The 14,391-nt window shown below is 42.6% G+C and overlaps 1 protein-coding gene across 1 annotated transcript in view; it reads left to right on the top strand.

Moving 5' to 3' along the window:
• ARHGEF33 (Rho guanine nucleotide exchange factor 33) overlaps nt 1-13,964 on the top strand; it is a 56,753-nt gene extending 42,789 nt beyond the window's left edge. Inside the window, exons 14-16 of the mRNA XM_036748264.1 lie at nt 1,389-2,169; nt 6,487-6,629; nt 13,835-13,964. Coding sequence (XP_036604159.1) covers nt 1,389-2,169; nt 6,487-6,629; nt 13,835-13,964 — 1,054 coding nt within the window. The remainder of the gene's footprint in view (nt 1-1,388; nt 2,170-6,486; nt 6,630-13,834) is intronic.
• Nucleotides 13,965-14,391: the final 427 nt, after the last annotated feature.

Below are 14,391 nucleotides of genomic sequence, written 5' to 3'. Positions count from 1 at the left end.
ATATAGGTTATACATGTGCAATCATGTAAAACACTTCCATATTAGTCATTTTGCACAAGAAGACTGAAAGGAAGGAAGGAAGGAAGGAAGGAAGGAAGGAAGGAAGGAAGGAAGGAAGAAAGAAAGAAAGAAAGAAAGAAAGAAAGAAAGAAAGAAAGAAAGAAAGGAAAGAAGGCAGAAGAAAGAAAGAAAGAAAGAAAGAAAGAAAGAAAGAAAGAAAGAAAGAAAGAAAGAAAGCTTTCTGAGGAAAATTAGGCCCAGTGAGCTTAGGTAATGCTCAATGTCACATACGTAGCAAAGGAAGGATTATAACCTAGGTCCATTGGTTCTAAATTGAGCATTCTTTTCATTATATCACATTGCCTTTCTATATTATGGACAGGATGGGCCAGACAGTTTACCAACTAGTCAAATGGTCCATTATCTAATACTGAAAATCTTTGTGTGAAACTCAAGCACCCATTTGGACGGTAGATAGGTAACAAATTCTAGCTGTACTAATAATTATAACAGTAATTGACATTTATATAGCACTTTAAAGTTTTCAAAGCACTTTATAAACATTATCTCATTCAGGCCTCACCAGAACCTTATGAGGATGATACTACAGGCATTATAATCCCCATTTAACAGAGGAGGAAACTGATGCAGTGAGAGGTTAGAGGAATTGCCCATGGCTACAGAACCTATAAGTATCTGAGGTGGGATCTGAACCCAGGTGATATGAAGTCTGGCACTCTATACTATGCTGGACAGGCCAAAATCAATGAGAATGTGTATCAGTGATTTCCATACCACATTTCATTTTCATATGGATTTTTAAAAAGTGTGAATATATAACAGTCCAACTATAGTAAGAAATTGAGGGGAGAGGAGGAGGTGGTGCTGGGGCATTGACAGGTGACCAGGGAAGGGAGCAGATCTTCTGGAGGGGAAAGTGATGATCACATGCCTCTCACAGCCATCTCTTCCCAATGGCTCCTTACCAACGAGATGCAGGAGAATGATTCTTCCGACATCCGCTTTACTTTGTGGACCAACACTCTGTACTCTCCCAGGCAGGGGAAGGGGCTCCCGAGAACCCCTTAATCTGAGACGTTTGGTGGCCTCTGCCTAGGTGGCCTGTGGTTAGTCCTGGCTGTAGAATAAGCATCTCAGGCTGGGGGCCTTCCATGTGCCGTGCGGCCCATGGCACCCCCTGGATGTGCATTGCTGGCATACAAGGCAACCTGGGGAGGGTCCGTGAGGAGTGGTGTTAGCAGTTTCATTTTTTGAGTTTCTGACAGGCTATGTTGTACTCAGACCTTGAGCAGGCTCTGGCTCGGTGAGTGAGCCTGAACTAATGAACCCTATGCACACTTCTTTTGTATTCTGTTTCCCCTTTAAAGACATTTGATGCCCCAAGTGAAGAAAAGTCAACAACAAACCATGATGGAGAGCATTCAGCCTGGGAAGCCCTGTGACTGGGAGATGGAGGGTAGAAAACACGAGAGGCCAGAAAACCTCCTGGCCCCGACTCAATTCTGTGCCACCGAGCAGGACTTGAAGGCTTTGGCCGCCCCTCTGCAGGCCATCCCGGAGATGGACTACGATGCCGCCCTTCCTGACGCCGTGGGTAACCTCGAGCGGTCCATGAGAGCGCCGGCAGAGCTCCTGTCCGACACGCGCGCCTTCGTCCCCAGCTACGAGGAGTTTGAGTACGGGGGCGAGATCTTCACCCTGCCGGCTCCCTACGAAGAGGAGACCTTCCAGAGCCTGCCTCTCTTTGAGGCCTGCTCCCCCGCTTCCTCCGAGTCCAGCCTGGACATTTGCTTCCTCAGGCCGGTCAGCTTCACCATGGAACCCGAAAGGACTGAACACCCTGTGCAGCCGCTGCCCAAGAGCGCCACGTCCCCCGTGAGCAGCAGCACGTACAAGCATGAGGCCATCCACGGCAAAACGAAGCCGCTGAGTCGCTCCCTGAAGGAGTTTCCCCGAACGTCCACCTCGGAAGGTGTCACCACCAGACTCTACAGCACGAGGAGCAGCAGCGGCAGCCGTGTCCAGCTGAAACAAGAGAGGACTGCCCAGCCCCACATCACATCTGCCACAGCTAGGAGCTCCCCCAGGAACTTCTTCCCCCCTCAGAGAACACAAAGTGAAAAACAGACCTATTTGGAAGTAAGGAGGGTAAAGTAAACCAAACCAAAAACATACGGAGGCAGCGGTCACGGGAGAAAGAAAGTCGGTGTGTCTAGGTTTCTGGGTCTCACACTTAAGAGTGGAAAATAAAACAGTCAGACCCTCCTTTGCCATGACTTACCATTACACAGGTTTGCATGAATACTAGGGTCCAAATCTGGACCCACCACATGGAACAAAAGCCTGACATAATGGTTAACCTCTAAGACAGATGTTAGTTCTCCCCCGCCAATACCTGTGTTATAAAAAGCTTCCCCTGTATTAGATAATAGTGGTGATATTTAATTTATAATCAATACCTTGAATCTATATAGCACCTTTCTTCTGAGGCATCTAAAGACTTTCACATATATTATCTTTGCCTGCCTATGAAATACCATCTCATTAAAGACGGGGTCCATTGCCAAAGCAACACAAGAGAGGATGGAAATTCATTTTTCCTTCCTCTCCTCAGTTGGTGCATCTTCCCAGTTTTAATTTTTGAAACACTGAAATCATCTGCACGTATGCAAAAGGGAATTCTCCCTTTTATCCTTATGACTAGCTTAGCAGGTAGAAAGAAGACAAATCTTTTCCTATCGAAAGATCAGAGATCTAGAGCTGAGAAAAGCTGTCTCGGTTATTTTCCCCTGGTGAAATAACTCTTTGTAACATGCCTTTCGTGATAGACACCTAAGTGATGCACAAAAAGTACAAGATGGCAGATTTCTGCTCATCATAAAAATAGTCCTTTTTAAGGTAGGAAGAGCCTATCACCAGAAGTACCGAAACAGAGGCTTGTATGGCCTCTGGATATGGTAGAGGGTATTCCTGCGTTGTGTGGGAGGTCAGACTAGAGGGTCTTAGGGCTCCCTCCCACTCTCAGACTCTCAGGCTACCACAATTTGTTGGCTTTTGTTTTGCCTGGAAGAAGAAAAGAATTTCTATAGACATCAGTCATAATGAAGGGGGCAGAGGAAATCAAGGCAGTAGACCTGAAAATAGATTCTCAAGGATCCAAAGCTACACCCTGAACCTCTCTCTCAAAACAGGGAGGTTAGGTAAAGGAGGATCCTGCTGCTGTAGTCCAGGGCAATAGTAATAAAAGCTTATACTGGGTTATTGGTGGTGGGAGTAGAGAAGAAGGGAGGGATGCAAGAGATATTGAAGCGCTAGGGAGGCAGAGTGGTACAGGTGAAAGTACACATGCTCTTAAGTTAGAGGACCTGGGTTCAAATCTCACCTCTGATACTTACTGTGTGACCTTGGATAAGATGTGGAGCTTTGATGGGTCTCAGTTTTCTCATTTGTAAAATGAAGGCCTCTGAGGATCCTGCTGGATCTATGAACCCACGTTTTGCCTATGGTAGAATCAGCAAAACTTGGTAGCTGATAGGAGGTGAGAGATGAGGGAGAGGGCACCAAGGTTTCCAACGTGGAAGACTGGTGGTACTAGTGATAGAAACTGTGAAGTCTTCTAGACTAGATGGCCTCTGAGGTCCCCTCTGACTCTGTGGTTCTATGAATCTGACTCTACAAAGGTAAAGAACTAAAAGAAACCAAAACCCTACAGTGGAAGCAGCCAGGAGAGAGAAAGAAGCTCAGGGTACCGCTAGGTCTATAGGTTTCACATGAAGTTTATTTAATGCACAGAGTGTAACTTCTCAGTGCAATAAGGGCCTGAGAATTTAAACAGGCATGCTTGTCTGTGTCCATGAAAGGGTTAATGTTTCTGGAGCCAATACATAGTGTTTCTCTGCATTTGAATGGAATAAAGGCAACTTCCTGTGGCGGACTAAGATGTGATCTCAGATTACTTAGGCAGTCAGAAGAGAGCTGTGGCCCAGGACCTTGTTCCTGTCATACATAATGCTAAATGAAGTATTCAGCATTCACAGGAAGCACTGCACTTGGCCCATGATGAGAAGAAGGACACAATCCAGAAGCGATTTAACTTGGCACTGCACTTTGGTGGCTGCTAGGGCCAGGGTCCCAGCACTTAGAGTTCCTGCATTTCTCTTACTTTTGCCTATAGGTGCAAGTAGATTGAAAATCATTTCTCCTCTACATCCTCCCATTCTTGTGAATGGTGTCTTGGCAGTGCAGTGGGGGAAGGGCAGGGAGGAGACAAGGCATCTATCTGTCAGCTGGGATCTTAGCATGGCTTCCTCATTGGTGTTGGCTGGGGCTATATGGAAATCGTAGCTTCTGCTGTGTGCCCTAAGAGAGCTTGAGAAAATCTAGGAATGTACCCATTGATCCTTGCCTTCTGGCGATCAGGATAGTTATCTCATCAGAACTTCCAGGGCTTCCTAACTTCAAATGTCCCAGTATCAGAAGTATGGTTAGGGCTGTCGGGGGTGCTGGGGAAGAGACGTGCCATTAGTACGACTGAGAGCAAAGAGGCTTGAGGGGAAGGGCACTCAGACAATAACCCTTCTGTGGGGGGAAGAGCAATCCTAAAAAACTCCACACTTTTAAAAGTGTTAGCTCTTTCTTGATGAGACCTCCACAAGGAAACAGCATTAGACCCACCCTATTCATCCTGAAGGTCTTCCATATACCTGCCTGGTCTCCTTTCTCTACCTTCTCTTGTCACTCAGGGAAATCTTAAACTTTCAAGAATGCAAAACATAGCAAAGAAGGGACTAGAGCCCTTTAATAAGGTGCTGGGCCAGGAGTCTGGAGACCCATGTTCTAGTCCTGGTTCTGGGCTAATCAGGTACATGGCACCAGACGATTCACTTACCTCTCTCTGTTCCTCAGTTTCCTGGATTGCAAAAATGAGGATAGCACCTTCCTCCCTGGGTTGTTAGAAAGTCAAATGAGATAATGTATGTGAATGTGCTTTGAAAGGCCAAAGTGCTATACAAAAACAAGGTATTATTAATAAAAATAAGAATTTCAATGAAGTTTTAGGGAACCTACTGATTACCTACTCTGTAGTAAACCAGAATTTTAAGATCACCTAGGTTTTCTAAATAATTTTAGTAGATTCACATAGAATCAACTAAACATGAAATATTTCAGATCAGTGTTAAGTTTGGGGATTTTTCCTCAGTGGGCTATCATAGCTGCTTGACTCAAACCAGACAAAAGCCTAAATTTTGCTCAAAAAGTCCTGCAAAGACCCTAACTCCCTCTATCCTTCACTTCCTTCTTTAAAGGGCAACAAAACCTGTGCCAAATCTAAGGACCTTTGTAGAATCACCAGAATGGTTTTGCTTTAAATCTCTTTGCTTCCTTCAAATGATTACACCTTAAGCAATGACTTTTATTTGGAATCTCAGAGGTTGTAGCTAGTTGTCTGTTCACAAAATCCATAACAATTTTTAGGTTAATTTCTAATTCCTTTGGTGATATCCAATATTAAAATAGGAAGGGGGTTTCATAAAAGGTAGAATTCTGGTTCTATTCTGGAAGTCCAAATATAAAGATCTTACCAAAACTCCACTTAAACATTCAAGATGAAAAGATACATTATGTGCTAATTGGAAACATACCATATGCCATTAACTGAACACTCTCTTTCACCAAAAAATACCAGACAAAAACAAAACCTCCAAACCGAACCAAACCCTAGCTTCCCCAGTTCATTTATTCTCCAAGTGGAGAGGTTGTTCTGCAAACAATCAGCTCTCCCATTTTACGGATGGGAAAACTGACACCTGGAAGTGTGAAGGGACAGTTTTTCAGCTTGCCCAATATGATAATGGAGGTGCCTGAAATGGAATCCAAGAATTCTGATTCCTTTACCCTTCTTTAAGCTCTAGGTAACTCTCCCTCTACTGTTTTCTTTCTTAAATAGTTCTCTTTCATGACCCTACACTTGGGTGAACAGTAATATGTTAGTCTCACCCAAAGAAATTGGAGACAGCTCGTTAGCACCTGGTTGAAGAGGCCTCATTTCTTCAGCTGTTCAACCTCAGGGTTTGCCTTAGCTGAAGGTTGTTGTTGTTCAGACATTTTGAGTCATGTCTGACATGACCCCCTTTTGGGGTTCTCTTGGCAAAGATATTGGCATGATTTGCCATTTCCTTTTCTAGCTCATTTTACAGATGAGGAAACTGAGGCAAGCAGGGCTAAGGGACTTGCCTAGGGTGACACAACTAGTAAGTGTCTAAGGCTAGATTTGGACTCAGGTCTTCCTGCCTCCAGACATGGCACTCTTATCTCCTATGCCCCTACCTGCCCTAGGGGGAGGTTAGATACCTACTAAATTTAGGGTGCGAGGGAAGAAAAAGACAAAAATTTCATGAGACTATTAACTCTGGGAGAGTGTTTTTAGAAAATCCAACTTTTTTTGTTTGTTTGTTCCTTTTTCAGGAAATACATGTAGAAGATAACACCAGATTCTGTCCAAAGGAAGAAAGAGAAAGTGAGCAAACGTCATTCAGTGATCAGCATCCCAGCAGGCAAGACCAGAAAGGGGGCTTTCGCAGCTCCTTCCGCAAGCTCTTTAAAAAGAAGTGAGTAGCCCTTAGATCAGACAGCTTTCTAAACTCCTTGCCCTCTGGGATCCTTCTTGAGGTTTTCACCACAGCAACAACTGCAACAACCATAATAATGATAAGTTGGCCTCAAGAAGCCGCTTCAAGCTTAGTGCCTGCTCCTTATAGCCAGGGATTGACTTCTAAGTTTTGGTGGTATATTTTTTTTTTCTCATTTTGGTCTCCTTCCATGCATAAAGAAACTGGCTTACCTCCTGCCACTAGTAACTTTTCTCCCACCTCCTAGACCCTGCACCTTCTCGCCTTCCCCCAGCCAAGTTGTGTCTAGTGGGGGCAAGCAGCAGACATCCACTGGGAATGAGCCAGTAGCCATCTTTGAGATATCAAGGGATCCTGGGATGTTGGTACTGGGTATGAGGGGTGTTTCCAACAGAACCTTCCTTTAAAATGCTCCATCTAGGTAGCCAAGCGCTTTTACCTTTCAGGAAACCTGTAGAAACTTATAGCTATAACGGATGCTATGGATGTTTAGTGGGAACCTGCTGTTTCTAAACCCCAAGGGATGAGTTTGGCTGTGGCTAGAATCATAGGTGTGCTTCCTCCAGTCTGCAGACTCCTAGGAGGGTGAGTCCTTCAACCTAGGAAGGGCAGTAGAGAAATGCAAAGGAGGGCTTTGCTTTTAAAATTAGAGCCTTTTCAAATTAGAGTTGTCAACTGATGGTAGTGGAAATTCCTTTCTTTACCCACCCCCTTAGGCTGAAAGACTTCTGCCTCTGGTTCCATAGATTGCCATTTCCACATTCGTCTCTCGCAGTGAAAAAAACCTCCTTCCATTTAATCTTTCCTGGTAGACTGCAGAACTGAAGGGTCAGTCTGAACCACAAAGTCTTCACCTTTTGTGGGGTGAAGGAAATTAAATGGATATGCTTACTGCTGATTGACAGGTGAGGAGTTTAGCAGTGTGTGGAGAGGCTACCTTACTGAGCTTCAAACAGGTGCTGGTTGATTCAGATAATGGTCTTGATGGGAGAAGTTGGGAACAGGTCTGGAGTGGGGAAATTACATTTCTATGGTGTCTTTAAAAATATGGGAAGATCTCTGAAATCAGCGTTAGGGCACAGAAAGTTGGTTCTTGCCAAGATTACTGGTTGCTCAGAGCCTGTTGTTAAAAGGAGAGAATGGGGAAGGGTAAAGATAAATGGATTTTTTACCATACGCAGTCCCTCAATAGCTAAGGTCCAGACTGGCTGCCATGCTCAGCTTGCTGGCATGTACACCAGGGCTGGTGTGTAGTCATTTTCTTAACTCAAATATTTCTGTCTTCAAATGGACTTTGCTTAAGGGCAGAGGATTTGAGGATTATTCCCATTTTCCTAGAATCATAGTCTTAGGTCTTTCCTGGCTCAGTAACCATCTCCAGCATGCTCCGCAATGAGACCAAGCAGCAGGCAACCCTTCACTCCTGCCTTGGTGCCCAGGCTGTCTCCAGCTTCAGAGCTCATATGGCCAGTGTTGCTCCTGCCCATTTCCTTCCATAGCTGAATTGTTCCTGGATGCCAGTATTCATGGTTTGTCTATCCCAGCTTTTAATGCCAGTATACTTCCCAGAAGCAATGAAACTGCCACTATCATTCCCTAGTCCCCTCCCCAAACTCCTAGAGACCTTTAAGAAATGTTCTGAAAGATTCATGTAGAAGAGGTTAGGAACCTGTTTGGTTTTTCTGTAGAGGGATAGAATTAGGACTGACAGGTACAAATTTTAGCTAAGGAAGGGACTCCTAAGAAATAGAGCCATGTCACAGAGGAACAGTGTCTTATAAAATAATGGGTTCACAGTAATTGGAAATGTTCAAACAACGGCCATCCATCCAGGTGGGTGCTGGGACTAAGGCTGTGCTACGTGACTTCCAAAGTCTCTTCCAACTCTACCATTCTAGGCTTCATCCAGATTTTGGCTTGAGTTGCCATGTGCTTGTCCAAGACAAAACGATAGGTTAACTCATTAGCTTGTTAGGATTTGAATGGTAACCATAGTTCTTACCCTTGAATCCTATTGCCCTTCAAGGTATCTCCTTGATTAATATTTGAAGCAACATCTGAAGAAAAGTGATGGCGGAGACAAAATGCACTTATATAGTATTTTAAAGCTTGCAAAGTGCTTTGTGTTTATTATATCATTTGATCTTCACAAGAAACTTATTGGGTAGGTGTTCCTCTTATCCCCATTATACAGATGAGGAAATGGAGACTGACAGAGGTTAAGTGACTTGCCCAGGGTCACACAGCTAGTAAGAGAGTCTGAGGCAATATCTAAACTCAGGTTTTTTTTTCTCCAAGTCTGTTTTCCTACCCACTGTGCCCTCTAACTCCTCACAAGAGTCCGAAAGTTGGTATGGTTGGCTTGCTAAGGGTTACCAGACCTTTCCATCCCATCCCAAAGACAATATTCATGAGCTGTCATTGAACATTCATGTATTTATGGTGCCGTAGTTGGTACTGTGAAGATTTAAAAAGCTATGGAAAACAGCATATAGTAGCAGCTTTCACTTCCTGCTTTGTTATCTGAGTACAGAAGGAGAGAGTAGGCAGAGTAAAGAAGATGCCAGTGATATTTACCTCAAATGATACCACAATCTTCCTCATCCAAAGACATTTAAATACCCTTCTGTGCATGCCCAAAACTATCAGAATCAAAATATCATGATAAGATATGTGGTTCTAGCCCTTTAGGCGGGAGCTTACTCTTTAAAGTCAGACAATAAAAACCTGGGCAAATGTGTGGTGGGATAGGTGGGAGCATTCAGGCCATTTTCCCCACTCTGAATCAGAAGACTACTATTAAAAAGTCTTTTTAAGACTTTATGCAGGGACATCGAAAATCTCTTATTGCTCGAGCCCTATATGCAAAACAAGGACCTGGCTATAGCAACAAAATGAGACGGTTCAAGAAAAGGGTTAGGCAGAAACAGCAGATGTATTCTTGTGTCGTGCTCTGTCTCCCCTGCATAGGCTTTTCTCAGTGCACAATTGTGATGTGTGTGTAGGGATCATTTGGCTGGCTGCCAGTTCGTGCTGTTTCAGATGCTGTCTCAGGTTCTAGCTGGCTATGAAGCTGGACACAGCAGAAAACTTAGGACAGGAAAGAATAGGAGGTGTCTTTTTTTGTGGTTGAATGTACTGCTATTTGCCATGTAAGCAGAGTATAGAGAACCAAACTTCTCATATTACTCAAAACATATTAAACGAACGTCCGAGATGCTGGTAGGAAACCATCTGATGGCTTCCACGTAGGGTACATTAAGCCCGTGAGCATCCGATCAGGTGCAGAGATGCTTCCAGAAGCTGCCTGAAAGAAAATCAGGATATAACTTTATAAATCTATGGTTCCCTAGCCATCCCCACACTCACTTCTGTTTGGGACTTTTTTCAGCCTTTACTGATCTTAAGGCTTCTCTGCTCACCAAGAAATACCTCTTGACTTCCTTACTAACTCAGATGAATAAAGTCATCACAAGACCTCACATATTTTTAGTAATAATAGTTTCTTTATCATAGTTTTATAGTTCTGTATATTACATATAGAACCCCATACATAACACAGTTAATGACAGAAAATTGATCATTAGTGAATCCTATTTTATTTGGTTTGTGGCAATTTTTTGGGGAGTGCATAGGTTCAAATAAATGGATTTCCCAGCATCAACAGTTAAACAGAACTTGTAACTGATGATGCAACAACTACAGACCCCTTAACAACATTGCCCAATTCTCAGTGCCCCACCAACCACTCCATTTTGTCCTGTCCCTATATTAGTAATTGGTTCTATTCAAAATCCAGATTTTCATGACTGCTCTGGACCTTCTCTCTGTACTCCCACTCCAGTCCAAGTTTTCCTTTGCAGTATTCAGACTTAAAAGGGATTGTCAAAGCAGATTTTTTTAAAATGGGTGGTAGAATGACCCCTTTAATTCAGTTGCTTCAACCACTGATGGAGCATCTTGGACATTTAACCTTCATGAGAACTCAGGTGCATCTGTCTTGGCTAAGTTTGTAGAATAATAGGTAACCAGAGATCCAGAGAAGCACTACAATTTCCCACTCTGTTTGGATGACACTTATTCTAATGAAGACTGTGAAGATAGTAGGGGATGGAATATAGAGGCAGCAGTATCAGATATTATTTTTTTGGTTGCCTTTTCCTAGTTTCTATTTCCTGTACCCCTGCCATTTTAGTAAAGACTTTAATGAAGACAAAGGAAAGATTGGAGAAGTGTGAATAGATAGCAGTTAGTCTGAAAAAAGATCTGGGAGTCTTGGCTGACCACAAGTTCAATAAGTGATGAAGGAACCCAGTCTTAGGTATCACTAAGGAGGCGATAGTCCTGCTAATTTATTGATTGACCCATCTACTGTAGGTTCTTCTCAGTCAGTCACATCTATTCAGTGAGTGCTAGTGCATCTAGCATTGTGCTAGGCTCTATGGGATTTAGTATTTCTCAACCTAAGAGGAAAGAAAAAGCTACCAACAATCTGGTTTTTTTCCTTCTCCTTCTCTCAAGATCTTGGAGGGCTGGACTACATATGTAACGGTGACCATTTGAACTTCCCTCCCTCTATTGCTTCTTGCTAGTCTGGACCCAGAAGTGCAATGCCTGTGTTCACAGCTGCCCTCTGTTGCATGTACATGTGGCTGTTTGGGCTCAGATGTGTTGCCTTTTTGAGGTCTTTGACTACGCAATGCTTGGCTTAAGCTTCCTGTGCAAGTACAAATGATTTCTTCTTACTTTAAAAATAGAGAAATAAAAGGCAAGCATATAGGCCCCCTTAAACACAACCCATAGATCATCTTTCATCTGTCTATGTCTATAGATACTTAATAGCCCAACATAACCTTTCGATGGTTATTTACATGTGGCCATGTAGGACACAAGCAGTTATCAGGAGACCAGGCAGGACTGACTTCTGGAAAGAGAAATAGAGCATTGGTGAAAACTGGTTTGGGGCATTGGTCACAGGCAAAAGATGGGAGTGGAAAAGCATTAGCAAGCTAGTTTTTGGTTAACATTTATAATCAAGATGTACAGAGATGTTCTGAATACTGGAGACATGAGAGGAGGAGGTTTGGCTTATGAGGAGGGTCGTTAAAAAACTAAAGATGAGCTCGTAGAGGCTGAAAAGCAGACAGGGCGATTTTGGCATTTGTTTCAGAAATGGGAACGAAGCTGGTGAAGATTTCTGTGGTCCCTGGGGCTGGTGGTGACATCAAAACTTTCCTATTTTCAGGTAAACATGAACAGTTGCATGTTGATGGTTCAAAGTGTGAAATGTTGGGCTTCAGGGAGATCTAGAAGTGCCCAAGATGGGAACAACTAAAAGCAAGATTACAGATTTTGGCTGAAGAATATTTGAAGAGGTGTCCGAGGTGGGGAGGCAACTGATGGGAGACAAGGGTCAGATTTAAATCCATGAGTGACATGGGGAGGCTTAAAAATTGTGGGTTGAACTGTAGGCTTCCCTAGTTTCTTGTTTAATGCACTATGAGGAAAAGGAATGAAATGGTCCAAAAGATGTAGTTGTGGACATTTTGTGCATAGCTGCTATTGCTAAGGGTGAATTCAGACAGGAGGAGGCTGGGATTAATGAGAGAGAGAGAACACAGGGTGTTGGGTGTAACACTTGGGAGTATTTTAGGGAATACTAAAATTGGGAAAAGGAATAGGATTTGTAAACCAGAGGAGCTAAGTGCCAAATAAGCCATTTCAGTATGCTGGGGAACAACAGATGGGCCCCCAAGATGTAGGTGTTGAGATGTAGGGGAGCCTTTTTTCTCTAAACTGGGATTTAGTGGGTCAGTTAAATATGGGAATGGTGGGCCTTATCATTGGAAGGTGGAAAGCATGGAGACTAAGGCTTTCTCTACACAACAACGAAATGAGGAGCAGAACAATCTGGTCAACCATCTGGAAGTTTCCAAGCATCAGGATGTTAATTATTGTGTAGGCCAAGCCTGTTACCTTAAAAACATAGAGTTGAATTTTATCAAGATTAGTTAAAATAAAAGAATAATAACAACCCCCCAAATTAAAAACCTAAATCTTTTAGCAACACTAGTTAGGACCTTTAGAACTTGATTGGAAAAAACAACAAGGTGTCATTTGCTTTTCCTTTTGGATTGTGGGACTGTACCTGGCTCAGCCTCTGCATATGGAGAACTTGTTCAGTGGTATGGGAGCTTTGGGACAAGGAACCTCATTTTTAACAGTGAAATCCCTTGAGTATACATTGAGCTAGACCCTTTGTTATTGGTTCCTAGCCATGGGGCTGGATTTATAATTTCTAATCCCAAATTTAAGCTCTCTAAATGATCCCAGTCTGGTTTATCCGAGGCCATTTCTAGAGCCCCTCCCCTTCCAGGCATTTCTGACAGCATCGACTTGTAGACAGTGCAGAGCTGAAGTCCATTCCACAGCTGGTTTAACCAAGAAAATGGAAGAATGTGCCCTCCCCTGGGGACTTGATTGGATTGATTTGAATTGTTGACTATTGGGCTTGGTCTCCTTGGTGGTGGTTGAGATTATGGTATCTCCTCAATCTGATGATTGTATTCACACTTCTTCACTTTATCATGTATAGCATATATGCATGGCCGTCCTCAATAAATCTGTCTTTACAAAAATAAACCAAAGTAAGAGTTTGTAATATATATATATATATGTATAAAAAAACAAAACAAATGAAAACATTTAAAACTCCATAGAGAGGATCTGGGGTAAGGTGGGCTGAAAACAATGAACTCTAGGATTTTTTAAACTCCCTGGTTTTGGATACCAGTTAACTCAAGGACTTGATAATTTGAGAACTAGTTGTGATAGGTCAACCTCAAAATATGAATCCCTGACTTTTTTGAGCTTTTCCTTGTCCCAGGATAGTGTTATTTCACACTATAATTCCCCGCCCTGCCCAACACACAACAGTTATGATCAGAAGCCATTTTCATGGTTCCCTCCTTCAGACATAATATGGGTAACGCTCTTACTTTATACTTCTGAAAATACCAGATCAACTTACCCTTTGGGTAAAACTAGGAAAATTAAACATTATATACTAGATCCAAGTGGAAACATGACAGTTTGACAAATGCCAAACAGTGTGGATAGATAGAATATTCTAAAACAATTAAACCCAAATCAACCTGTACTTTATCTGTGTGCTGAGATTTTAGGTCCAGTGGATCAGAATACAGGGAAAAAACTAATGAAAATCCCTCAATGGATCCTTCACCCACCAAACAAGATCTCTTCAGAAACCAACTTGCTCTTGCAAATGACCTTGACCAAGGAACTGCTGTGTAAAACATATGTAAAGTTTTATTGTCAAGTGGTGAGACAAAGATGGACAGTGTCTATGTGTATACATCTGCGCACGTATATCTATATAAAGTCTTAATGTATAAATGATTGATGAAGACCTAATGATCTAAATATTTTCATTTGAAAACAAATCAACTTGCAAAGCGTTGACGAGAGATGAAGACTAGTATGTGAATAATGTTGAATATCATGCCTGGACATTTGTGAGAAAAGGAATGAAGAATTTGTGAGGCCTTCCTCATTGAAAGAGCCAGCAATAGAGAAAGATACTATTAGTTTGAAGGAAAATAAACATTTGAAAAAACAAAAACCTTCCACTTTGAACTTGTGCCCCGAGTATGACACTGGACACATTCATATTAAACATGGATATGAATTTTATGTTTCCTAAGCGTTTGGCCTATGAACT

The sequence above is a fragment of the Trichosurus vulpecula genome, chromosome 3 (genome assembly GCF_011100635.1).
Source record: "Trichosurus vulpecula isolate mTriVul1 chromosome 3, mTriVul1.pri, whole genome shotgun sequence".
NCBI classification, from domain to species: domain Eukaryota; kingdom Metazoa; phylum Chordata; class Mammalia; order Diprotodontia; family Phalangeridae; genus Trichosurus; species Trichosurus vulpecula.
This window is presented reverse-complemented; position numbering and strand designations above follow the sequence as displayed.